At 48.4% G+C, this 25,156-nt stretch overlaps 11 protein-coding genes across 11 annotated transcripts; 7 read left to right on the top strand and 4 right to left on the bottom strand.

Annotated features, from left to right (window-relative positions):
• Positions 1-33: 33 nt before the first annotated feature.
• On the top strand, positions 34-603 carry PtrM4_112450 (uncharacterized protein; the record flags this gene model as incomplete). The annotated part of the gene is made up of 4 exons (XM_066107990.1): positions 34-39; positions 95-273; positions 330-549; positions 601-603. The coding sequence occupies 4 exons, from the start codon at positions 34-36 to the stop codon at positions 601-603; spliced, it is 408 nt and encodes a 135-aa protein (XP_065962439.1).
• A 2,014-nt stretch (positions 604-2,617) lies between these two features.
• Positions 2,618-3,931, top strand: PtrM4_112440 (uncharacterized protein; the record flags this gene model as incomplete). Its single annotated transcript, XM_066107989.1, has 4 exons — positions 2,618-2,996; positions 3,078-3,346; positions 3,396-3,878; positions 3,926-3,931. The coding sequence occupies 4 exons, from the start codon at positions 2,618-2,620 to the stop codon at positions 3,929-3,931; spliced, it is 1,137 nt and encodes a 378-aa protein (XP_065962438.1).
• A 31-nt stretch (positions 3,932-3,962) lies between these two features.
• On the top strand, positions 3,963-4,666 carry PtrM4_112430 (uncharacterized protein; the record flags this gene model as incomplete). Its single annotated transcript, XM_066107988.1, has 2 exons — positions 3,963-4,119; positions 4,173-4,666. 2 exons carry the CDS (start codon positions 3,963-3,965, stop codon positions 4,664-4,666), a joined length of 651 nt encoding a protein of 216 aa, XP_065962437.1.
• A 2,455-nt stretch (positions 4,667-7,121) lies between these two features.
• Positions 7,122-8,557, top strand: PtrM4_112420 (uncharacterized protein; the record flags this gene model as incomplete). Its single annotated transcript, XM_066107987.1, has 5 exons — positions 7,122-7,215; positions 7,251-7,579; positions 7,630-7,691; positions 7,750-8,225; positions 8,268-8,557. 5 exons carry the CDS (start codon positions 7,122-7,124, stop codon positions 8,555-8,557), a joined length of 1,251 nt encoding a protein of 416 aa, XP_065962436.1.
• Positions 8,558-10,066: 1,509 nt separating this feature from the next.
• Positions 10,067-10,882, top strand: PtrM4_112410 (uncharacterized protein; the record flags this gene model as incomplete). The annotated part of the gene is made up of 1 exon (XM_066107986.1): positions 10,067-10,882. The coding sequence occupies one exon, from the start codon at positions 10,067-10,069 to the stop codon at positions 10,880-10,882; it is 816 nt and encodes a 271-aa protein (XP_065962435.1).
• Positions 10,883-11,441: 559 nt separating this feature from the next.
• Positions 11,442-13,136, top strand: PtrM4_112400 (HTH-Tnp-Tc5 domain containing protein; the record flags this gene model as incomplete). The annotated part of the gene is made up of 3 exons (XM_066107985.1): positions 11,442-12,044; positions 12,507-13,031; positions 13,083-13,136. 3 exons carry the CDS (start codon positions 11,442-11,444, stop codon positions 13,134-13,136), a joined length of 1,182 nt encoding a protein of 393 aa, XP_065962434.1.
• Positions 13,137-13,608: 472 nt separating this feature from the next.
• Positions 13,609-15,114, bottom strand: PtrM4_112390 (uncharacterized protein; the record flags this gene model as incomplete). Its single annotated transcript, XM_066107984.1, has 2 exons — positions 13,609-13,926; positions 14,020-15,114. The coding sequence occupies 2 exons, from the start codon at positions 15,112-15,114 to the stop codon at positions 13,609-13,611; spliced, it is 1,413 nt and encodes a 470-aa protein (XP_065962433.1).
• A 593-nt stretch (positions 15,115-15,707) lies between these two features.
• On the bottom strand, positions 15,708-16,610 carry PtrM4_112380 (Trichoplein multi-domain protein; the record flags this gene model as incomplete). Its single annotated transcript, XM_066107983.1, has 1 exon — positions 15,708-16,610. The coding sequence occupies one exon, from the start codon at positions 16,608-16,610 to the stop codon at positions 15,708-15,710; it is 903 nt and encodes a 300-aa protein (XP_065962432.1).
• Positions 16,611-18,263: 1,653 nt separating this feature from the next.
• PtrM4_112370 (uncharacterized protein) lies at positions 18,264-19,030 on the bottom strand (the record flags this gene model as incomplete). Its single annotated transcript, XM_066107982.1, has 2 exons — positions 18,264-18,952; positions 18,997-19,030. 2 exons carry the CDS (start codon positions 19,028-19,030, stop codon positions 18,264-18,266), a joined length of 723 nt encoding a protein of 240 aa, XP_065962431.1.
• Positions 19,031-19,122: 92 nt separating this feature from the next.
• Positions 19,123-20,553, top strand: PtrM4_112360 (DDE-1 domain containing protein; the record flags this gene model as incomplete). The annotated part of the gene is made up of 1 exon (XM_066107981.1): positions 19,123-20,553. The coding sequence occupies one exon, from the start codon at positions 19,123-19,125 to the stop codon at positions 20,551-20,553; it is 1,431 nt and encodes a 476-aa protein (XP_065962430.1).
• A 1,017-nt stretch (positions 20,554-21,570) lies between these two features.
• On the bottom strand, positions 21,571-24,249 carry PtrM4_112350 (Dimer-Tnp-hAT multi-domain protein; the record flags this gene model as incomplete). Its single annotated transcript, XM_066107980.1, has 1 exon — positions 21,571-24,249. The coding sequence occupies one exon, from the start codon at positions 24,247-24,249 to the stop codon at positions 21,571-21,573; it is 2,679 nt and encodes an 892-aa protein (XP_065962429.1).
• Positions 24,250-25,156: the final 907 nt, after the last annotated feature.

Raw genomic sequence — 25,156 nt, 5'->3', positions numbered from 1 at the left:
ATTGGATCACTGTTATCGCTGCTATATGTGCTGATGGGAGTACGTTACCGCCCGCGATTATATACGAAGCTACTTCGGGCAACATGTACGCCAGGGTGATGATATCGCAATTGACGATCCAGTCTACGTTACCTCAAGTCCCTCAGGGTGGACCAATGATCAGGTAGGCCTGGCATGGCTCGAACAGGTGTTTGATCGCCATACGAAGGAGAAGGCCGGCAATCACACACGCTTACTCATCCTTGACGGCCATGGGAGTCACGTTACTATGGAGTTTATTGACTACGCGATCGCCCCAATATTATGTTACTCATACTACCCCCCCATAGTACCCATACGCTGCAGCCACTCGATGTGGTAATGTTCAAACCTCTGGCAGCCGCGTACTCACTCAGCTTGCAGCACTACCTCCAGGCGAGCCACGGTCTCTTAGCTGTGAGGAAGGATGACTTCTACCGTCTTTTCAAGCCTGCCTGGGACTCCTCTTTCATTAAGAAGCACGCGTTGAAGGCATTTAAAGCCACTGGGATAGCTCCTATAGATCCCGAAGTAGTACTTAAAAAGTTCCGAAAGTCAACACTAACAGCACCGCGCCACTAGTGAACGTGAGTAGAGCTACTATCACGAACCTCATTAATCAGGCCTACGATCCGAGCTCTATTGCGGCAACAACCTCTCAGAAATACTCCTCCGCCTCCAGGCTGCCAAAGAGATCGCCGAGTACGAGAAGGACGCACTGCGCGCGGCGCTACACGTTCACCAGAAGCCCCGCAATCGGCACGAACCTCCCCTAGATCTACAGCAGCGAAAAGCGTTCCATTCAGGGGCAGTTTTTGGTCGCCGTGCAAGCTTCGAGAGGCCCGCTTCAGGCAGCTAGTGAAGGAGAAGGAGAAGGAGAAAGAGCTACTTGATAAGATAGAGTTGAAAGAGGCAAAGGAGAACAACAGGATCTATCAACTTAAGATCAAAGAGGCAGCGCGGCGGCGCGTGAGGAGGCAAAGAAGGTGCGGGATGAAGCCAAGGCTGTAAAGGCTGCCGAACTTGACGCCAAACGACGCGATCGCGACGCTGCAAAGGCTATACAACAACCCCAATCGGGCAAGCGTAAGGCTTCAAAGCCCGCTGCAAAGCAACAGCCAAAAAAACGACGCGTGGGTGCTGCGGGTGCACTCTGGCTGAGGTGGCTGCACCGGCTCCCCCACCAACAACCACCCGACGCGGCCGGGCCGTCAATACTCCGGCAAAATATAGATAGACAAAGTTGTAGAGCTACGTCTATAGATCAATACACCGGAAAATCTCGCGATAATAGTTATTGTACGTGGCTGCACAGCCTCAACTTTGCCGTCGTCGCGATATTGGTGGGTGTGCGGCACGCGATTATGGGCATCACGCGCACAGACACGTTATTTCTAGCTCTAGACAAGCAGCTGCACCGAATCAGCAGGCAGTCCACCCACAACATAAAGCTGAGCTTATCGATTATAATTATTAATGTTTTGGAGGTGGTTAGAAGATTCTTCTTTTTAGCACGCACGCATCTTAGTGGGGTGTTGCATTGGCTGAACTGTTGCACACACTGACCAAATACAGTATAGCTGCTAGTCCAGCTTTAAAGAAAATCATGGTGGGAGCCAAGACAGTCGGCCCGATAGACACCCTTGTCAGTGAGAACTTTTGAAAGGCATCTCTGTACACATTAGTTATTTTGACGTGGGATCGCAATCAATGACGTGTAATGATTAATGCAATGATAACACGTCAATAACTCATTTAAATTAGGTTAGACCGAGAAAAATCAGTCAATAAAATGATTTTTACTGTTTCGTAGTACTAGTTATGTACAGTCATTAGGGATTGTGGCTTCACCTCTTCGTGTAACATGCCACAAAATCAGTCACCGTTAGATCGACAACTGGCCAATCAAACCAGCTATCTTGCGGCAGACATCTAGCGCTAAGCCATATACAGAACGTGGGGCTATCAAAAACCGTTGCGCAGCTGCGTGTACACTCTCATGCACTTGCAGCTTCCGGTTTCTGTAAGCAGGCGGCTTTTGATCCCATGCTAAGCCTCTCTCATCCAATAGTGACCTTACCCAAATAGTGCTAGCTCTTGTCAGCAATGCCACGGGTCAATCTTCTCCTCAATACTCCGGCCAATCAAACGGAGATACCTATGGAGTCTAAGCCTCTTCTGAGCAAGCGTGTACTGGGAGAATTGATGGCCCATGCAAGATGACAATTGAGCCGCGTGTGCAAAGCGGAAGCTGCAAGTGCATGAGAGTGTAGGGGTGAAGCCGCAATCGCTAATGACTGTAGTCCCAACCAATCCAGCGTTCAACCTACCGATGCCCCGCAATGCATATTATTACCACAATGACGTGTAAAGTCAACAAATCTTACATTCTATACGGTACTAGCTCATCTAATCGGTGAAGGTTTGGATCAAATAACCACATGCATTGGTTCTGGAATCTTCTCTTCAGCTTTGCTATTAAGTCCAGCTCCGATGAAAGCGCTACATAGCAAACGAAAGTACTTTAGAATCATCCATACAATACATCAATTCTTTCGAATCAAGAAGATCAGCCTAAGAAAATTCCACTGCATCCAGTATGACAGATATCACGACTTGCTTTCCCAAGGATGATCCCGTACCACACGAGGCACCATCTCTTTCGACAGAACCACTAGCAATTATCGGTGTCGCTTGTCGATTTGCTGAGATGCAACAGATTGTGGAAATTTGTGGAAATTCTTGTCAGAAGGAAGATCTGCTGTGGGCACTGTACCTGAGAATCGATTCAAGGTTGCAAGTTACTACCATCCAGATCCAGAACATGTGGAACTACTTGCACAACTCGTGGCTATTTTTTGAAAACAACATATACTCGTTCGATACATCTTTTTTCAAGTTGCCAGAGAACGATATCACAGCAATGGACCCCCAGCAAAAGCTTCTCTTGGAAAACGTCTATCATGCTCTTGAAAATGGTACAGGACCGTCCATCCTCTCTCCACTCATTGCGATGAGATATTCGTATATCTGCTAACCATGCCCAATGAGGTTCACAGCTGGCCTATCTGCCAAAGACGTGGCTACTTCTCGAACATCTGTATTTGTCGGAAGCTCAAATAACGATCACCTGGCCTTTGCTAACGAAGACCTTGAGATGTGCTATAAGAACAAAGCTACAGGAACGAGCCCATCAATCCTGGCCAATAGAATTAGCTGGTTCTATGACTTGCGAGGGACAAGTCAGACGATTGATACAGCATGCTCGAGCAGTCTCGTAGCTTTCCACCAAGGCTGCCTGAGTGTCAGATCAAAAGATTCTGACATGGTATGGTAACACCACAATTCACATGGTAATATGCTGATATTATGGTTAGTCAATTATAAGCGGAGTCAATGTTATTGAACACCCAGCAGCTTTTCTTCAGTTAACGAACCTTGGCGTACTCTCGCCTGACGGTCAATGCTTTAGTTTTGATCATCGTGCAAATGGTTATGGTCGTGGTGAAGGCGTTAGCACCCTCATTGTAAAACCACTCAGCTCCGCAATTCAGGATGGAAACGTTATTCGCGCAATCGTTCGTGCAACGGGAACGAGTCACGATGGCAAGACTCCAGGAATTACACTACCAAGTCAGACAGCGCAGGCTGCTCTGATTCGAAGTGTCTATGCTAGTGCACATCTAGACATGGATCAGACAGCGTATGTTGAAGCACACGGTACCGGAACTCAGGTCGGGGATCCCTTGGAGATCGAGGGCATTGTATCTGCCTTTGAAACCAGAGCAAGGCAACGACCACTTTATATCGGATCAATCAAGGCAGGTCTAGGCCACCTAGAGGGGCGCTGGGCTAGCTGGGTTGGTCAAAGCTGTTCTCATGCTGGAACAGCAGGCGATTCCACCAGCTGTAAACTTGGAGAAAGTTAATCCTAATATACCGACATGCAAACATTCAATTTGCAAAGCACCAAATTCCCTGGCCTTGCACAGGGAGTCCGTCGAGTATCGATTAACTCGTTTGGGTTTGGGGGTACTAATGCACATGTGGTGCTCGACGACGCCGACAATTACAGGAACTCATCAACCCGAACGAGGAACGGTAAGCAGCATTAATCCTCCAATATAGGGCAACCCACAACTAAGTAGGCATAGATGATATTCTCGAAAGTGAAGATACCATTCCGAGTATCATTGAATCAAAAGAAACAGAGGATGGAGGAAAACCACTTGTATTTGTCCTTTCTGCCTCTGACGAACAGGATCTTCGAAAAGCCTCCGAAAAGCTTGCGACCCATATTAGGTCTGTTATAGGGTCCGAAAACATACGCTCAGAGACCCAATACCTCAAAGATCTTGCTTTCACTCTTTCGGAGAAACGTTCGGCGCTCAGATGGAGATCTTCCTTTGTCGCCAGCTCCTTAACAGAGTTGAGTTCTCGACTTACCGCTAAGAGTCACTCTGCCTTCCGTTCTGCCCTGAAAGAGGAACGGATCGCATTCGTCTTTACTGGCCAGGGAGCACAGTGGTTAGGCATGGGTTCAAGTTTGATGATCTATCCCGGCTTTAGAAAGAGCATCGAAGATGCGTCCTCTTATATGAAAAGACTCGGTAGTCCCTGGGTTCTCAAAGGCAAGCTCTACCTTTAACTCCATTACTAAGTTTAATAGAACCAATTCTAACTGCAAACCTATCTAGATGTATTTGAAGGACGCAATGAAGATCTTGACATCAATCATCCATTGCTGTCACAGTCCGCAGGTACAGCTTTACAAGTTGCCTTTGTTGACCTGCTAACTACTTGGAATGTCCTTCCGTCTGTTGCAGTGGGTCACTCCGCTGGTGAGGTTGCTGCAGCATATTGTGCAAGAGGTATTTCTCGCGAAGCCGCATGGAAAATTGGATATTATCGGGGTTATGTGTGCTCTAAACTAGACAAAGAGGACAAATGCGCAATGATGGCTGTTGGCGCGTCGATGGAAGTTGTTGGTAATTATTTAAGGAAATTGGAACCTGAAACAAGAAAAGGACTTCAAGTCGGTTGTTTCAATAGCCCCAAAAACATCACAGTGACCGGAATCCGGAGCAATATTCAGGACCTCCAAGCCATGTTAGAGAGAGACAATGTCTTTTCACGTCTGTTGCCTGGCCGAGTTGCGTATCACTCAGTGCACATGGAAGAAGTTGCCAATGAGTATGCATCATTGTTAGACGACCTTTCATATGGAGGAAAACTTGAAAGTTCTCAAGACATAAAGCTCGTCTCATCGCTTACCGGTTCGACCATCAACCCCAACGAAACAGCACGTGGGGACTATTGGGTTCGACATCTTCTACAACCAGTAAGATTTACGGATGCCATCATAGAGGCATGTTCAGACAGTGGCCAAGAGGGTACTGTTAGTGGTATACATGATATCATCGAACTGGGTCCACATTCTGCACTTCGTAGCGCGATCCGGGAGACTTTGTCGTCTACTTCACACCACAAGGACATTCGGTATTCACACTTGATTACCAGAAATCAAAAGAGCACTACGACAACCCTAGATGCAATGGGCGCTTTATATTGCCGTGGCTACCCCGTAATTCTGTCTGCAGTCAATTTCCCGTTGTCTGCTTCAGGCTTCATGCCTTCAACCATGTTGAATGATCTACCGCCATATTGTTTCAACCACGAGAAGGTCTACCAGCAAAGAAGTAGAATTATCAGCAACGTCCGAAACCGTCTTCATCAAGAAATGAATTATTTGGATCCCGAGTGATTGATTGGATGAATCTAATCCAAGATGGCGGAATTTCCTCCGGACATCCGAGTTGCCGTGGCTCAGGGAAAATAAGGCTAGTGCGACTTTATTTACACGAGTGCTTTCTAACTTACTAATCTTCTCCTAGATGAACAAAAAGATAATCTTCCCAGGCGTGGGCTACTTGCTCGCTGCTATAGAAGCAGCAAAGCAAGTTGCGGATCCAGCTCGTCGCGCTTCGGGATTTCGGTTGCGTGACGTTTCGATGACCGCCGCATTGGTCGTCCCAGACACAAGCGAAGGAATTGAAACAATGCTTAGCTTTCAGAAAGAGGATGTCAATAGCTCTGACTCTCAACCTTGGAGGTTTTCGATGAAATCATACGACAAGGACACAAATAGGTGGATAGAGCATTGCTCTGGCTATGTGATAGTAGAGTATATGTTTGTGCAAAATTCAATCGTTAGCGCAAGCGGAGCTGTTGGCACTGGCACGTCCGGCGCAGAGCAGCTTTTTGATTTAAGAGAACGATGCTCTCAAGAAGTCGACCTGGACCAGTTTTACCGGAAGTTGGATTCTATGGGAGTTGAATTCGGTCCACTGCTGCGGAACCTCAGGAACATCCGAGTATCAAAGAACTCAGAAGAATGTGAAGGGTTAGTGACAGTTCCCGGTGTTGCCGACTATATGCCGATGGGATACCTCCAGCCTCATACTGTTCACCCAGTTACCATGGAGAGCATGACTCATATTCTATTATTGATCTGCACGCCTGATACTGACTCTGTCGGATCGGAAATGTTAGCGACATATATGGAAGAGGTCTGGCTCTCTGCAGATATTTGTAATTTGCCCGGGCGTTCATTCCAGAGTTTCGGATCGACTGAACGGGTTTCACGGATTAAATGGAAGTCGAATGTCAGGGTATGGGATGATGAGATGAGAGAAGAGCAGATTTTCTTCAAAGGAATACACCTCCAACTCTTATCGAACAAATTGAACGATGGGCTAGAACAAGTCCAATGTTACAGCGCCTGTTGGCACCTGAGCACTGATCTGCTTACAACGGCCACAGCACTCCAGGATACGACGCAAAGAAAGCTTGCTGGGGAAGAACTCCGGAAAGTTCATGAAAAGTATCAACTCATAACAGCCCTTATGATATCAAAGGCTTTGGATGAATCGAAGTCCCTTGATCTTCAAGAACTGCATCCTCACCATCGCAAAATGCACACATGGATGCAATCTGAGTCCGCAAGGATTGCAAGAGACATAGACCCGCTTTGTGAAATGAAAATATTAGAAAGTTTGAAAACCGACCGAAAATCCAGAGAAGCACTCTATGACGAGGTCAGCATGGCTAGTCCGCGTGGCGAGCTTCTCGTCCGTATTGGCGAAAACATCATTCCGATTTTCAAGAAGGAAGTCAACCCTTTGGAGCTCATGTTCGGTGAAACCAATTTGATGCCTCGAACTTACGACCAGGGTTTCCTGGTAGTATCAAGCCGCTACTCGCAAAATATCTTGAAGCTCTTAGTTTCAACCGTCCGAATTTACGTATAATGGAAGTAGGAGCAGGAACAGGCAGTGCAACCGAAGTGATCCTAGAGGTCCTTGGATCCAGAACAACTGCAGACCTTGCGAGCATAGGTCGGTACCATTTCACGGATTTATCAGGTGGATTTCTTGAACGCGCAAGGAAACGGTTTAGTAAATGGTCCAGCCTTATGGAGTACGACATCTTGGATATTGAGCGTGACCCTGCGGCTCAAGGGTTTCAGGCGGAGTCGTACGACGTTGTAGTAGCAACCCATGTGAGTTCTAAACTTCAGTTCAAGACTCTGTTTGCTTATAAGATCAATAGGTACTTCATGCGACTGCAGACCTGCAGAGAACACTGGCCAACGTCAGATCTCTTTTGAAGCCGTAAGTTAACCTGAAAACCCTCGTATGTCTTGACTATAGGACTGATTGATCTTTCCAGGGGCGGCAAACTGCTATTGATTGAAAACATGCAGCCTGACCTCCGGTGTACTCCATTCGCATTTGGTGTATTGCCTGGCTGGTGGACGAGTATCGAACCTGACCGGGCGTTGAATCCCCTGATTCGAGAAGATCGATGGAATGAAATACTTGGAAAATCAGGTTTTACAAGCACTAATCTTATTCTAAGAGACACTGAGGACAACAGCGCACACGAGATTAGTGTAGTGGTCTCCACGGCGATGAAATCTGAGTTTGACGCAAAAACTTGCGGTTTTGAGTCCATCCTCGCCGTTTGCGGTTCGGATACCCAACTTAACAGTGAACTGGTTGTGTCACTGGTACAGAGGTTTCATCAACACTCTGTAGAACTGCAAACATGCAACTACCATAATCTTCGGAACATGGATCTTCGGAACACCCTTGCTCTTGTCCTACTAGATTTGAATTCATTCGATATCTCCAATCTCACAGAGGGTGAGTATGAGAATATAAAGCACTTGCTTCTAACCTGTCCAGCTCTCATATGGGTTTCTGGAGATGAGCAGTACAACCCCAAACTCTCCATGCCAACTGGAGTTATTAGAACAATCCGATGGGAACGGGACCTAGAAAACATCAATTTCTCGATTTTAAGATTTAGAAATCCTCTTCCAGATATTCATCTTTTGTCGGACAAAATTGTGGAGTTCTACTGTCACAACTTTGACCCTCGACTTGGCCTCGAGAGGAATGGGAGTTCATGTTCCAAAATGATTCCTTTTGGACAAATCGACTACTCCATTCTAAGCGGGTTAACGATTTTCTGAGCACTAGATTTACTCAAGAAACTCATCTTCAACCACTAGGTCATGGCCTCGAGCGTCCATTAAAATCCATGATCAGACGGCCTCGGCAGAGTGCCTCGTTGGAATTCATCGAAGATGAATCACAGCTCTTGCCAGTAAAGCCTACAGAAGTCAAGATACTTGTACAAGCATGTGGGCTGAGCTCTCGTGACATAATGACTGTCAACGGAGACGCTCCAGGAGACAGTTTAGGTGGTCAAGCATCTGGTATAATCACTGAAGTGGGAGTGGCGGTCACAAGTTTGAAAGTAGGCGAGCGTGTCATGTTTATCAATCCCAGCAGCCAAAATGGGACCTTGCAGAGTACCTTTCGAACACCGGCGGGTTTTGTTCAGAAGATACCAGATGATGTGGACCACGTCGAAGCTGCAGCAGTCCCGATTGCATTTTGCGCTGCATTTCATGCATTGCACAATATCGCGAAACTTGCGCCTAAAGAGAAATTACTCATTCATTCCGCTGCGAGTAGCGTTGGCCAAGCCGCAATTCAATTGGCAAGTCTTATTGGAGCTGATATATTTGCTACCGTATCCACGACCCAGATGAGAGAGCTGTTAATCAACGAATATGGCGTTAAAGAAGATCATATCTTCTTCAGTCGAGATGTTCTTTTCGAAAAAGGGATTATGGAGATTACAAAAGGTCGTGGTATCGATGTAGTTTTGAACCTCTTACATGGCGATGCCTTACAAGCAACCTGGAGGTGCATTGCTCCTTTTGGTAGATTTATCGACTTTAGGAGCAAGGATATCCTTTCTCTTGGAAAGCTAGAAATGGGTCCATTCTCTCGGAACGCGACGTATACCGGAATGGATATTTCATCAATGGGATACACAAAACCATCAGCCGTTTACCAAATATTCGAGGAAGTGGCCCACCTTTATCGGAGCCAAAAAATACGTTGCCCAAGGCCTTTGGCTAGGTTCAGGTATGCTGAAATTGATAAAGCACTGTCTCAGCTTCAAGCTGGTAACCTGGAGGGAAGTCTGGTTGTGGTACCGACGGAGGGAGATTTGGTACCAGTAAGTAACTTCGAATACCGTATGCAGCCTTTACTTGTACCTAACGTAGTATGCAGCAAAAAATCACGGAGATGTCTCATTATAATTTTCCTTCTGATGCCTCCTACATCCTTGCCGGTGGCCTGGGAGGGCTAGGAAGAAGTATAGCTAGATGGATGGCCTCACGCGGGGCAAAACACTTCATTTTCATATCAAGGTCTGGAGGCCGAAGCGACGCCGCTAGTGCATTGATCCAGGAACTTCACAACCAGAGTTGCCAAGTCAAAGTGGTCGTAAGTGATGTAAGCGACCACCAGCAACTTATGAAAGCTCTTAAACCCTGCACATTATCAATGCCCCCCGTTAAGGGGTGCTTTCAGTGCTCTATGGTTCTCCAGGTAAACTAGTCCGCCCATGTCTCAACTAAGACTCACCCTCTAATATTTTGTAGGACTCTTTGTTTGCCAACATGACTTACGCGCAGTTTAATGCAGCCATCAAACCCAAAGTTCAAGGATCTTTGAATCTCATTGAAGCGCTTCCACGATCCATCGACTTCTTCATTTGTCTCTCATCAGCTGCTGCCGTTGTTGGCAACCGAGGACAAGCAAACTACGTAGCCGCGAATACATTCCAGGACGCGCTTGCTGAACATCTGGTCCTGACTGGCCTTCCCGGACTATCTATCAACCTGGGTAGCGTCCTTACCGTCGGATGGGTGGCTGAGAACCAGCAGAATTTACCGATCAGTGCGGCTTTTGGCACCCTCAGTGAAGAAGAACTGCTTTCAGTCATAGAGTATCACATTGATCCCCGTATGAAAGCAGCAGCCTCCGTCGATACGTGCCACACAGTTGCTGGGCTCCGCTCATCTGCATACTTCGTTCAGCGTGGCCTGCCACCACCGGCGTTCATGCAATTTCCATTCTTTTCCCATTTACTTCCATCAGCAGGCGTCCATAACACTGATGGAGAGAAAGAGATAGATTTTCCGATTAATGATTTGCTGAAAACTGCAGACTCTTTACAAACTGCAGGAGACGCAGTTTCTAAAGCAATTGGGTGGAAACTATCACGGGTGATGTCTATCCCAACGGAAGACATTGACCTAGACCGCTCACTGACCTCTTATGGAGTGGACTCTCTTGTGACCGTGGATTTCAGAACCTGGATCATGAAGGATATGGCTGCCATTGTGCAGGCATCAGACATATTGAGCGAGAAGAGTATGTTGCAACTAGGGACTGAAATTGCCAAATTGAGCAGCTTGGTTCCCAAAGAGTGAAGTGGCAGAGAAATTATTGCAGTGCTCTCGGCGAATAGCTCGTAGAGCCTCACGGTAGATCCTACGCTTCAGGGCTGGCTATGCAGATTTTGCCCAGAGATTTCTTGAACAGTACTTGAATAAAATAAGGTTGAATGTTGTTGACTGATAGGAATGACGGGGAAATATGATTGAGTGTAACGAGTTCCACCTGTTAGATGATAGCAGTTGTTAGCCGAAAGCTCAGAAGTCAGGGGATCCAATGCATGTGACACGAATTACTGTCTCGGCACGCCCAACGAGCCATTCCGGCCAACGAGCCACCCCAACGATAAGTTGACGATAGAAAAATGAAGCTGTAGACGCCCACACAAAAGCTGCTGTCACGAGATTTTCTAACGTATTGCTATATAAAGCCTTGCGCATTGATTGCACTATTTATATTTGGCTGGTAACCGGCTGTTGCGCCCGCGCCTGCTGTACCGAGGTGGGACGCGTGATGCTCGGGGACGCGTGATGCTCACCCCACCACAACAACAACATTTTTCCTGTATCTTGAACACGCGACACCTCGCCCAATATGGATCCAATTAATGCAGCGATTGAATTTTTAGAATCGCAGCCATCGAATGCACGATCCTCGTATACAAAAGTCGCTGCGCAGTTTGGTGTATCACGACACACGCTCGCTCGCCAACACCAAGGCAAATGTTTCTCACATGCCACCAAATCACTCAACCAGCAATTACTTAGTCAACAACAAGAGTTAGATCTTGTAAACCACATCAGACAATTAACAGAGGAGGGCTTGCCACCTTCTAGGCGTATGCTACAAAATTTCTGCACATCTATTGCTAAGAAGCCTGCCTCCCTACGTTGGGTGTCGCGCTTCCTTCAGCGTCACAAAGATGAGCTGAAATCACATCACGGCAAGGGGAAGGACCGACTCCGCCACAAGGCAGATTCCCTATACAAGTACGAGCACTGGTTTCAAGATTTAGCTAGGATCCTTCTTAAATATCACGTCAGGCCGGGTGATATATACAATATGGATGAGAAGGGCTTCCACCTTGGTAGAGGTGAAGGTACCTACAGAGTCTTTAGTAGGGACTCATGGGAGCGAGGGGGTCGTCGTCAACCTATACAGGACGGATCCAGAGAGTGGTTGACAGTGATAGCGGCTGTATGTGCTAATAGGAGCGTAGTCCCACCCACTATACTATACGCCTCGCCTTTAGGCAACATTCAAGAGCGCTGGGTAAAGGATATTGAGTACAAGGACGATTAGGTAATGGTAGGCAGTACCGAGACGGGATGGAGCAATAATAAGGTAGGCGTGGCTTAGCTGGAGGACGTGTTTGATAGGTATACAAAGGACAAGGCCCCCCTACGTCACCGACTACTCCTCCTAGACGGCCACTCATCCCATCAAACCCCAGAGTTTATGGAGTATTGCAGACCCCGGAGGATCCTACCCTTGTTACTACCTCCTCATAGTACCCACACGTTGCAGCCGCTAGATGTAGGGCTCTTCTCACCCCTGAGTTCTGCGTACAGCCACCAGCTCGAGGAGTACCTTGCCAAGACCTAAGGGCTCCTTTCACTCAAGAAGGGAGACTTCTATCACCTATTCAAGCAAGCCTAGGACACCTCCTTCACCGCCACCAACGTCCAGTCCTCATTTGCAACCACTGGGATCGTCCCATGGGAGCCAGAGGAGGTGCTCAAAAAGTTCCGTACAACAACACCAGAGCCTCCTGAGTACCCTACTGCAATTGATATTGTTAACCGACGTACAGTAGGCGCGCTCATAGCAGATACTGTTACCCCTAATAGTTATGAGGCGGCCGTAGTAAAGGAGACGCTCCTTTCACTACAAGCCTATCAGGCTATACTAGAACATGAGAACAATAGCCTTAGGTACGCGTTAGGACGGAAGCAGAGGGACTATGAGACCCCTATTAACGCTCTAGATGTTCAGACAAATAGGGATAATCATTTAAGGGCTCTACTTCTGTCACTAAGGACTATACGTCATGCCACTGATCAGAGGATGGAGAATGAGCGTGAGATAGAGGAGGAAAAACGCAACCAACTTCGGACAAAGGAATTGAAGGCTGAGGCTAAACTTATTGCCGAAGAACAGGCCCGTATGAAGCGTGAGGAGCGGGTGAAGGAGAAGGAGAGGAAGAAGAAAGAGAAGGCTGCCAAGGCTGCTCAGGTAATCAAGGATTGTGAGGCTCGCAACGCTCTGAAAGCTATACAAACTTCCTAAAGTAGTAAGCGTAAGGCTTCAAAGCCCGCTGCAAAGCAACAGCCAAAAAAACGACGCGTGGGTGGTGCTGGCGGTGGTACTCTGGCTGAGGTGGCTGCACCGGCTCCCCCACCAACAACCACCCGACGCGGCCGGGCCGTCAATACTCCGGCAAAATATAGATAGACAAAGTTGTAGAGCTACGTCTATAGATCAATACACCGGAAAATCTCGCGATAATAGTTATTGTACGTGGCTGCACAGCCTCAACTTTGCCGTCGTCGCGATATTGGTGGGTGTGCGGCACGCGATTATGGGCATCACGCGCACAGACACGTTACCCTGTCCGTGCGCGTTTTGAGCCAGTTCGAGTTTTGAGCCACCCCACCAACATGAGCAGACCCCAAAAATGAGGCTGTAGAGCCACCCACAATAGCTATTATCGCGAGATTTTATAGATTTGTAGTAATTATATCATTGCGATCAATTTGAGCTACTTGTATTTACCCGGAAGCTTGGTGGTGCGGCCGTGACGGGTCGTTCGAGTTGGGACGGCTGGTGCAGCCACCTCAGCTTCTACATGAGATGGAACAACAACACTACGTTTCTGACGCTTCTGCTCTTGACTAGAGCTTTGTGAGGCCTTGCGCTTACCCTTTTGGGACAGTTGTATAGCTTTTTCAGCGTCGCGAGCTGCTTTCTGGCGCTCCTTTTCAGCTGCCTTAGCGGCTCTCTCCTTCTCCCTCACCTCCTTAAGTCTTTCTCTCTCAACACGCCTCTCGTTGGCCTGTTGAAGCCTGTACAGTCGAGCCTGCTCCTTAAGATGAGATCTCTCAGCTTTTTGAAGCTGTAGTTCTTGTTGTTGTTGTCGTCGAACTGCTTCATCGTCCCGAGCCTGACGGACCTTACGAGGAGACCAAAAGACAGCTCCACCGTGGTACTCCTCAGGGTTGTTAAGTTGTAGAGTATAGCTCTTCTTTTGGTGTCTCTTTTTCACTAAAAGAGCTTCCTTAAGGCCCCTAATCTCTCCACGGAGGATACTATTTTGAGCTGAGATGTGGTGTAGACTTCGTCGAAGCTTCTTGACGTCCTTACTGCTCTGATCTTTCACTGTACGGCGTACAATAGACTCAATCTTGAGCCAATCGTCTCCACTAAGTACAGAAGTTGAGCTTTCATCTGAACTAGATGCCTCTTTGCGGAATCTCTTAAGTATAACTTCAGGGTTTGGTGGGTGTATCCCAGTGGCTTCAAATGACTTCATGATAGTTTGAGGCTTAAAAGTAGCACCCCAAGCCCTCCAAAACAGCTCAAAGAAGTCCCCTTTCTGTACTGGTAGGATCCCATAGCTGCGGTGAAGGTATTTTGAGAGCTCAGTTGAGTAGGCAGTTGAGAGAGGCCCAAACATCCCAACATCAAGCGGTTGAAGCGTATGGGTTGCATGAGGAGGAAATACAGCTAATAGAATCCTGTGGTTGTTGCAGTAGTTGATAAAATCCATAGTTATGTGGGATCCATGGCCATCAAGGATCAGTAATCGGTATCCTGAGCGAGCTTTCCGTCTGGTCTCTCTCTCAAACACCTCCTTAAGCCAGGCTAACCCTATATCGTTGTTGGTCCAGCCAGAGGGAGATGAGGTGACGAATACTGAGTGCTTTTCTGGATCGATTGCCTCTACCCAGGCTGATTTTAGAGCCCCAGCAGTTGACTGAAAGATGAGAGATGGAGAAAGAGCTGTACCATCCGAACAAATACAGGCGAGGACCGTCACCCACTCTCGAGAACCGTCCTGAATAGCAGCTGTAACCCCTCTTCTATCGTATATCCTCTTGTCAAAGACTCTCTTTGATCTTCTAGTTACCCCAATTACAAAGCCCTTCTCATCCATATTGAAGATGTGGGAGGGCTCTACATTATACTCCTTCATCTTATCGTGTAACAGCTCAAAGTACAAGCTGTACTTAGCCTCTGAATCAGCTTTGTGGCGATTGCGGTCCATCCCGGTCTGCCAGCGTGAGATGAGATGGGTTGGGTTCCTGTTGATGAAGCGAGTAACCCAGCTTTCTAAAACCTCCCTACCAACCAAAGATGACGCAAAGTTGCGTATCATTGCACGTGTAGGTGGCGTACGTCGCTCAGTAAGTGTTGTGATGTACTGCAATAGCTCGGTTTCTTGGTGTGGGTGAAGGATAAGATGGGCGAGCGTGTGCGGCTGGTTTCGGCCCTGGTGTCTTTGAGCGAGCGTCGTCCGGTTAACACCCCACGTTTTTGCAACTTCGCGCTAGCTAAAAGATGCGCCTGCTTCACGCGATTCGATATCTTCAATCGCTTTCTGAATCAGGTCCATGGTGGTGGAGTTATGATGCAATTTGTATAGGTGGTTGTGGTGGTGGGGTGGCTCAAAACTCGAACTGGCTCAAAACGCGCACAGACACGTTAACGTGTCTGTGCGCGTGATGCCCATAATCGCGTGCCGCACACCCCACCAATATCGCGACGACGGCAAAGTTGAGGCTGCGCAGCCACGTACAATAACTATTATCGCGAGATTTTCCGGTGTATTGATCTATAGACGTAGCTCTACAACTTTGTCTATCTATATTTTGCCGGAGTATTGACGGCCCGGCCGCGTCGGGTGGTTGTTGGTGGGGGAGCCGGTGCAGCCACCTCAGCCAGAGTACCACCGCCAGCACCACCCACGCGTCGTTTTTTTGGCTGTTGCTTTGCAGCGGGCTTTGAAGCCTTACGCTTGCCCGATTGGGGTTGTTGTATAGCCTTTGCAGCGTCGCGATCGCGTCGTTTGGCGTCAAGTTCGGCAGCCTTTACAGCCTTGGCTTCATCCCGCACCTTCTTTGCCTCCTCACGCGCCGCCCGCGCTGCCTCTTTGATCTTAAGTTGATAGATCCTGTTGTTCTCCTTTGCCTCTTTCAACTCTATCTTATCAAGTAGCTCTTTCTCCTTCTCCTTCTCCTTCACTAGCTGCCTGAAGCGGGCCTCTCGAAGCTTGCACGGCGACCACCAAACTGCCCCTGAATGGAACGCTTTTCGCTGCTGTAGATCTAGGGGAGGTTCGTGCCGATTGCGGGGCTTCTGGTGAACGTGTAGCGCCGCGCGCAGTGCGTCCTTCTCGTACTCGGCGATCTCTTTGGCAGCCTGGAGGCGGAGGAGTATTTCTGAGAGGTTGTTGGCCGCAATAGAGCTCGGATCGTAGGCCTGATTAATGAGGTTCGTGATAGTAGCTCTACTCACGTTCACTAGTGGCGGCGGTGCTGTTAGTGTTGACTTTCGGAACTTTTTAAGTACTACTTCGGGATCTATAGGAGCTATCCCAGTGGCTTTAAATGCCTTCAACGCGTGCTTCTTAATGAAAGAGGAGTCCCAGGCAGGCTTGAAAAGACGGTAGAAGTCATCCTTCCTCACAGCTAAGAGACCGTGGCTCGCCTGGAGGTAGTGCTGCAAGCTGAGTGAGTACGCGGCTGCCAGAGGTTTGAACATTACCACATCGAGTGGCTGCAGCGTATGGGTACTATGGGGGGTAGTACGAGTAACATAATATTGTGGGCGATCGCGTAGTCAATAAACTCCATAGTAACGTGACTCCCATGGCCGTCAAGGATGAGTAAGCGTGTGTGATTGCCGGCCTTCTCCTTCGTATGGCGATCAAACACCTGTTCGAGCCATGCCAGGCCTACCTGATCATTGGTCCACCCTGAGGGACTTGAGGTAACGTAGACTGGATCGTCAATTGCGATATCATCAACCCATCTGGCGTACATGTTGCCCGAAGTAGCTTCGTATATAATCGCGGGCGGTAACGTACTCCCATCAGCACATATAGCAGCGATAACAGTGATCCAATCTCTGTTGCCGTCCTGTATCACTTTCTTAAAGCCCCCAGTCTCATATTTCTGCTTACTAAACACTCTCTTACTCCTCCCCGTCACTCCAATAAGGAATCCCTTCTCATCCATATTATATACATCCTGCGCCCGAATATGGTGCTGAGCCATTTTAGTAGATAGTAGATCAAAGTACGACTCGTACTTGTATACAGAATCAGCCCGGTGGCGATTGCGGTCCAAACCAGTTGACCAACGTGATATAATCGCGTCGGGATGACGGTGAAAGAAGCGCGTCACCCAGCTTTGGGAGGTAGCCCTTCCGGCTATAGCACTAGCAAAGTTCTGGATCATAGTCCTCGTCGGTGGTAAGCCAGCCTCAGTAAGCTCGTCAATGTGCTCTAGAAGCTGTAGCTCCTGGTGTGGGTGAAGGAGTTGCTGATTACGTGATTTGGCTTCATTTGAGCCCCGGATCTGTTGATGGCGTCGCGACAACGTAGAGCGATCAACACCAAAGCGGCGCGCAACCTCAGAGTATGTAAATTTATCTCCGGGATCACGCGATTCAATAGCTTCAATCGCAGCGTTGATACAACTCATGGTTGTGGAGTTATGGGTGGTTGAAGTGGTAAGGGTGGATTGGTGTTGATGTTGCGGGGTGTGCGGCACGCGATTATGGGCATCACGCGCACAGACACGTTACCTCGGTGGCGGCGGCTCAGCGTTCCTGGATCAACACCATATTTTTTTTCGCGATTTGAGAGTATACAAGCTTTTCATTAGGTTTTAGCGCGTTAATAGCAGCAAGCGCAGCGTCAATTGATTGCATTGTGGTCACGTTATGGGTGGTTGAAGTGGATAGAATAATTGGTGTTGGAGGACGTAATCCGGCGTTGGCCCGTCCGCGGCGTTGGCCCGTCCGGCACCTCTATACGCGCAGTAGCAGACTATAATCATGTGCCCTATTATTATTATTATTATTATTATTCCATTAGAGTCCTTTATCAGTCAGTGACTATGTAGGACTTTGGCCGAAGGCCGTTCTATCTTCGTGTTCTATTGTGCAAGGTAGGAGTGAATGGTACGCTGTGGGGTTGTGGTTTTCTGCTGTAGAGACAGGTGTCTCTAGTGGCTACCAGTCGCTAAAGAGCATCTTGGTGTAGTAGAAAGAGATGTAGTACAGCTAGCTGTCTTCCAGCGGGCTCTTATGGCAAAGGAGATGGTGTGTAGGGTAGTGGACATAGGAGAAGTTTCGATACTTAGTTTTATACAGTTTCTCTCTGTCGTGTCGCTGTTTTTCTTCTTCTTTTCAGGTTGCTGCTTCTTGCCCTAGGTGCCACTGTCTTGTTCCGATTCTAGTGCTTTCAATGAAGGCTATTGTAGCCTCTATTCCAGCTCTAGTGTGTAGAAGGAGAGGTAGGGTAATTCTGTGTTGTAGACATTCTTGTAGTGTTTTTCGTTCTTCCTTGTATAGTCGGCAGGCCAGTAGAAGGTGTTTTGGCGTTTGTGGGCTCCCGCAACTACAGAGGCTGGAATCTCTCTTCTTGAATCGCTTGAGGTAGGAGTTGAAGTATCCGTGGCCCAGCTTAAGAGAGTAGAAGGCGCTCGTGATCTCTCTTTTCGATCCTCTTGGCGTCTGTATTGTTTTCGACAGCTTAAGCTGGAATGTAGCAGCGTAGGTTTGCTTGTTTGCTAGCGTAGCTTTCTTCTTGTACGTCTGGTACTCTTGGTGTTGTTCCTTCTGCTGTATTGCTCTGATTTGGGTGCCTATAAAGGCAAGGCTGATTGTTGTTGTGCTGGGCTCCTCTTTCGCGGCTTCCTTAGCTAGGTAGTCGGCTCTTTCGTTTCCTTCGACGTCGGTGTGACCTGGTGCCCATCGTAGGTGGATAGTTGCTCCTTTGTGTTGGATTCTCTTCGCTGCTTTGATGCATCGCAGTAGCCATTGTTGTCCTGGATTATCTGATAGGCTTTGGAGCCTATATATGGCCGCTTGGTTGTCTGCGTAGATGTGTATCTCTTGGTCCTTTCATCATGTGCCCTACAGCAGGCTCCAAAAGCGCGTCTCAGGCCGCGCATCAAAAATAGAGCGCGCTGCACCAAATCGAACGCTCAATTAACAACAGGAGGATGCCCTAAAGGCCTATATTACTCGCTGCGACGCGTTATACATGCCTCCTCTCATTCCGCAGCTGATTTCTGCCGCGCAGCGGATCCTTGATCTCGAGCACCCAGATGGCAAGGCACCACCCATAGGCAAAAACTGGATCTCACGATGGCTGGCGCGCAACCCAGACTGCCGCCGCAAGAAGCAGAAAAAGCAGGAAATAAAACGCCTAGCAGCTAATACAGTAGAGGTCTACGAGAGGCACTTTGCCGCTCTAAAGCGCGCAATTGATGAGTACGCTATACAACCTGGAGATCTATATATTATGGACGAGACAGATATCCGTATGGGCGCTGGAGGCCAGCAGTACGTTATAACAATGGCTGGCGACGATGATGCTGTACAGTCACCGTCTGATACAAATCGCGAGTCTGTTACAGTCGTCGAGACTGTCGCTGCTGACGGCTCAGTTCTGGCACCATTCATCATTCTCAAGGGCAAAGCGCACCTCTCAAAATGGCACACCAACACAAAGTTGCCTGACGACTACATAGTGGCTGTCTCAGAGACAGCTTACAACAACGACGAGCTCTCTCTTGAGTGGATTCGACACTTTGACGCCTATAGTCGTCGCCGTCAAACAGGCACCTGGAGGCTGTTAATTTTTGACGGATTTGGATCCCATGGCACAAAGGAGCTGATCGATTTTTGTGACGACAACAATATAGTACTTTTCTCGCTCCCCTCCCATACCTCTCACAACCTACAGTCTCTTGACGTTGGTGTTTTTCAAGCATACAAGAAGCACTACAGAGGCGTCGTTGAGGATGCTGCTCGCGAGGGCTGCACTGATTTCAACAAGCTCGAGTTTCTACACGCAATTGATGGCGTTAGAAGACATACATTCAAATCTAGTACTGTTCAAAAAGTTTTTGAATTAGCAGGCGTCTGGCCATGGGATCCTGAGAGAGTATTATATAAGCTCACGCGCCCACGGAGGGTGTCAACACCCGAGGAAATGAGCTATCTCTTTCAAGCCTCCGAGACGCCTACGCCTACAACTCCTCGCTCCTTTGTTGCGTACGCTGGTAAAACGCAAGAGCTCTGTAATTATACTGAGCATATACTAAGTAATCGGGCTGCGCGACTTGCTAGGGCGTCAGTTGTACTAGGTTTGAACTACGATCTCGCGACTCGTGAGCTTGCCAAGACTAAAATTGCTGCCCGCGAGAGGGCTCAGCGCCAGGACAACTCGCGATTAACGATTCAGAAAGGAGGTGTAGTTACAGCTAGAGGTTCGCGAGAGGCCGTATTTCAAAAAGCTAAAATCGCTGAGCAAAAGGCTGTACGTGAGGCTGTGAGGGAGACGAGACGGCGCCTCCGAGATGCCACCCAGCAGCCAACACCTGCCTCTGCAGAGGCCTCAACACCAAGTCAACAGGCACCAGTAATGCATCTTATACACTGGAAGATACCTCTTAATCAGTGGCTTTAACGAATATATAATATTCTACGTGTTTGCGTGGTCAATTTACGATACAAATCGTGTGGGTAGATGGAATTGACGTTGAGCTGGGTAGGGCCTAGTTCGGCAGAACTGGGCTCCGTGGGGCGAGTACGCTTTAAACGCACATATGGCGAGCCGTACGCATAAGAAGCCTCTACAGCAAAAGCCCTATGATAATGTAACAAAGGCGGAAAAGGCCACTGCGGTGAGTGTGGGTGATTAGATATGCAAGAGATGCCGGCGAAACTTTCTATCTACCTAGACTTTTTAGTAACATTGTAAGTTGATAAATTATAAGCTACTTAGCGCTTTAAGTCTCCCTATAGGAGAGGGATGCTGAGGAAAGTTTAGTGCGCCTTAAGCTCTGCTGAACTATCTGGAAAGTGGAAGGTGCTGTCTAGGCATGAACCGCGATGATATCTACATATTGTTTAACTGTATGATAAAGATCATGCGATCTATACCATCCTAGCACTTATACCTTCGAGCTCTACTTACTTGTTGGTATATGGTTAGTCTCCTTATTCCGGAACGCCGACCACGTCTCTCGATAATTTAGATAGCTGGCTACTAGTCACTGCTACGCACTCTTAGGGTAACGTGGAGCATAGCCTAGTAGATTGGTCGCCGCTTGAGGATAGCCTTCTCTCGCTTGGAGGGAGCCACGTGATTGACGGAATTAAGCCTGGACTCGGTTGTCCGCTTTGTCTGAGAAAACCTAAAGCCTTTCGTACAGTACAGGCTTTTCAGAAGTATACAGTCTCTCCAGCACACTATAATAAGATCTACCGCTGCCCACGTGACCTCCTTCCAATCGACTCCACCAGGGTTGAAACCAGAGAAGTCAACAAACAAAACAACCAACATTTGAGGCGTAGATGTTGATTGACTGGCTCATTTCTTAGGGCTACAGTTTGTTTGTTTGAGTTGATGAGACTGAAGAGCCAATTTTTGGTTGGTTGATTGATTGAATATTGATAGACTTAAGGTTCTGAAGGGACGTTTCTATGACAATTCTGCAGGCGGCTCTTCCCACGTTCCTATCGCAAACTCTTCCGTGAGCTCCTCATCAGTATGCTTTGCTGCTGTTGTCGTGCTTGGTGTTGTAAAACCTGCACGAGTCCACCGTTGCAAGCACACCAAAGCAGCCAGTAACTGCGCGCCAATTTTCCGCCTTTGTGGCTCAATTATATCGCCAGTTCCCGCAAAAACGCGCTCACAATCAGAGCTGGAGGCGGGTATAGTCAACACGTCGATCGCCAATCGTGAAAGATGTGGATACTTCGGCTTCAACGATAACCAGTACTGTACAGCTGTTGGACCCTCCTTGTGTTGATCAGACGTCCACATAGGCTCTTTTAACCAGCTATCGTACTCATCCTCCACCTCCAATGTATGCTCGCCGTCCTCATCTAGTATAGCGTCGATAGCGTCGTCAAAGCTGCTCATGGTAGGTTTTGGCGCAGGGGTTGGTGTTGTGGCAGCAGCGGCAGGCTTGTAGGCAGCCCAAACCCGCAGAAACTTCGCGTGCGCGGTGCTCAATTGTGTAGGTTTGTCGCGCCAGAAGCGCTTAGAGTATGTTTTATATCGTGGATGTAGTGCCGTAGCTGCGTAGTAAATGGGACTTTGGAGGATCTTAGTAAAGTAATTGCTCGCTTTTCGCCTCGCGGCTCGCAGGTTGATCGGGATGTGATCTTCGGGCGCCTCAGATGGCTCGTGGTTGACCGATTCGTATGGCCGAAGGCGTGCATCCAGCTCAGTTATCACACTCTCAAATACTGGGATGACCTCGTAGAGTGCGCCAAAACGGCCACACTTGCCGCGGCCTTGGAGGCGATCTGTAGCAAACTTGAGCGGCTGCAGTATCGCCATGTACTCAGTAATCACCGCCCAGTCAGCCGCCGTAAGGCCGTCTGACCTCATCCACCGCGGCACATCAGGCAGCTTGTTTCCTCTAATAGCTGCCTGTTCGTCAGCCTGTTCAGTCTCGCGAATGTGGTACGTGGCGTATGCGTTGATAGCTTGTTGGAGCTGAACTCCGCGCTTAAAGCAGTCGTAATAGCTGTTCCAACGTGTAACACACGGCTTAATTGGCTCGCGAGTGCCGCCGCTGGCGCCTGTGGGCATGCTGTTAACTGCCTCGCGTTGGCAATCTTCAAAAATACTCCACTGCTTCGGCGTGTTGATGTAGTTGATAATATCAAGATACACGCCAAGCGGTCCTTCTTTCCGCCACTCCTTCATGTAAAAATCCTCCATCTTTGTGTTCTCCAGGGCGTTGTTATACGCGTCAGCATCCCTCCCGAACATAATCGTTTGGCCAACAAGGTTAAGTATGTGGCAAGCGCAGCGGAGGCGGCGATCGGAGGCAGAAAAGTGGTACATCGCGGCGAGTTTGTTAACAGCGGTGTCGTTATTGTAAGCGTTATCGAGCACAAAGTAGCCGAGTTTGCTGCGATTAATGCTGAAGGATTGCAGGATTTTGGTTACAGCGTCAGCTATCGCCTCACCAGTGTGGGCACCCACCAGCTGCGGCAGCGCGATGGGTAGGTCAACTATCGCGCCCTTACTGTTGGCGTAGTGAGCAACTACAGAAAAGAAGCCACGTTTGCCGCCTTTTGTCGTCCACCCATCGAAGCTTATATGTACCTTGCTCTCGGCTTCAGCCAACGCGCGCACCACCTGAGGTCGTAGCCAACTGTACAACCTCATCACGAACGCTGACACGCTGTTATGAGACCTCCATAACGCCGCCTCTGCCTCAGGATTAGCAAGCCTGATCATCTTGCGAAAAGCCGGCGTCTCAAACTCGCGGAGTGGTCTGTTGTTGTCGACCAGCCAGAGCGCAGCTGCTTGCCGAAATTCTTGTACGTCGAAGTTTCCTATAGTCTTGTACGCCTCTAGACTAAATTTGACACCGCTTAGAGCTGCCTGACGAAGTGATTGTTGTCCATGTTTGCGGAGAGGTTTGCTTAGGATTGGACCGTCTTTGCTGAGCCGATGACCAGGTTTATCAAGCTGGAGGTGCCCGTTGGCGGCAGTGGTTGACTTCGTTACTCGGTGTACACCATTAGGTAGCTTATGAATATGACAGTACTTGCACACAAAGTACAACTCATCTGGGTGGTGAGTACCCTCCTTCCAGACACGCCAGCCGTGTTGAAAAATCCAGCTTGCCTTGCCTCGTGGAGTGCTCAGCGGCGCGACAAACCCCTTTAATCGCGACCAATCGACGCCCTCAAAGTCGCGAAAATCGACGCTCACAGCGCTATCCTCCTCCACCGAAGCCTCAGTGGCAGCGCTAGAGAAAGCTAAAGGCTGTACAATAGAGTCCTCTGGCTTATCAAACATTAACTGCGACTCCCAGGCTGGCTCATCAGTGAGCCGAGAGGCTTGTGAGGCAGCCAAAATAGGCAGTGGTGATGCCCGCCGAGGGCGCTCCTCGGGTTGTTGTACAGGCTTACATGGCGGTTCAATAGCCCGTGTGGGCGGCTCGATAACTTGTGTAGGCGGCTCTGTAGGCGGATCCGGCGTACTTTCTGGCAGCTCTATCGGCTGGGTTGGCTGGCTGCCGTCACCCAACAGCGCTTTGAGCGTAGGTTTGCGCGTACGTTGTGCTCGCTTGAAGGGAGTATCAGCTTCTTCGGCAGCCTCGGGCTTGCGTTTTGCTGGTATAGAGGGCATGGATAAGGCTAAAAGTAAGCCGGAGCCGCGAGAAAGTAAGGTGTTGTTAAATGTTATAAGCCTGATGTCAGTAGCACTAGGAATAGAACATGTGTGAATCGTGTTGTGTATTGTGCTACAGGAATTGAGATCTATGTCTCTGCCAGCTAGCGTTGTGGGCGCTAAGCCTCGTACGTACTAGCCTGGAGTGAGTGAGAGATGGGATGGAACCTAGGTCATATAACTTACACGCGAGTAGGCTTAGTAAGCAAGATCCAACACTAAGAATTCGTCGTTGAGCAGCTATCCCAGAGGCCTCACCTAGGTATCCCCCTCCCTCGCTTACTATCAAACAACACCAATCCTATCAACATTTTGTTCTCAAGATTGGTTGATTGATTGACAGAAATACAGTGGCTAACTGTTGGTTAGTTGGTTGGCTCCGAATCAAACAAATCAAACAACAATATTGATGAGATATTGATTACTGACAACCTTGGTTGAAACAAAGCACGGGAAAGGAAAGCAATTTACAACCCTCAGTGGATTAGCTTAGCATCTAGAGAGTGAAGCATGTTATCGTCGCAAACAATCGTTCTTACGTTGTATTGAGTTCATCCAACAGCATTTGGGGCAATGGGGACTTAGAGAGATGCGCCTTCTGTTGCAGGGCTCCCAAGATTGAAAGATATAGGGGTTTTCATCACAGATTTATAGCGGTAGCGAGCTAGTACATACATATGTAATGTGTCCTTTGTTCTATAAACCCAAAAGTTCTTCACTTCTGCTAAGCAGACGGTCTGTGTCTAATGTGTTCTATTGGCAAGCGGATTATCCTACTAAACTCAACTAATGATGCATGGCATATAAAAGGCGCAGCGCAATTGCGCAGAGCGTCGGGTCAGATTTGGAAAGGTGGTCTGATAAC

The sequence above is a fragment of the Pyrenophora tritici-repentis genome, chromosome 5 (genome assembly GCF_003171515.1).
Source record: "Pyrenophora tritici-repentis strain M4 chromosome 5, whole genome shotgun sequence".
In the NCBI taxonomy this organism is placed as follows: Eukaryota; Fungi; Ascomycota; class Dothideomycetes; order Pleosporales; family Pleosporaceae; genus Pyrenophora; species Pyrenophora tritici-repentis.
Note: the sequence above shows the minus strand (reverse complement) of the source record. Positions and strands in the feature narration are given on the sequence as shown.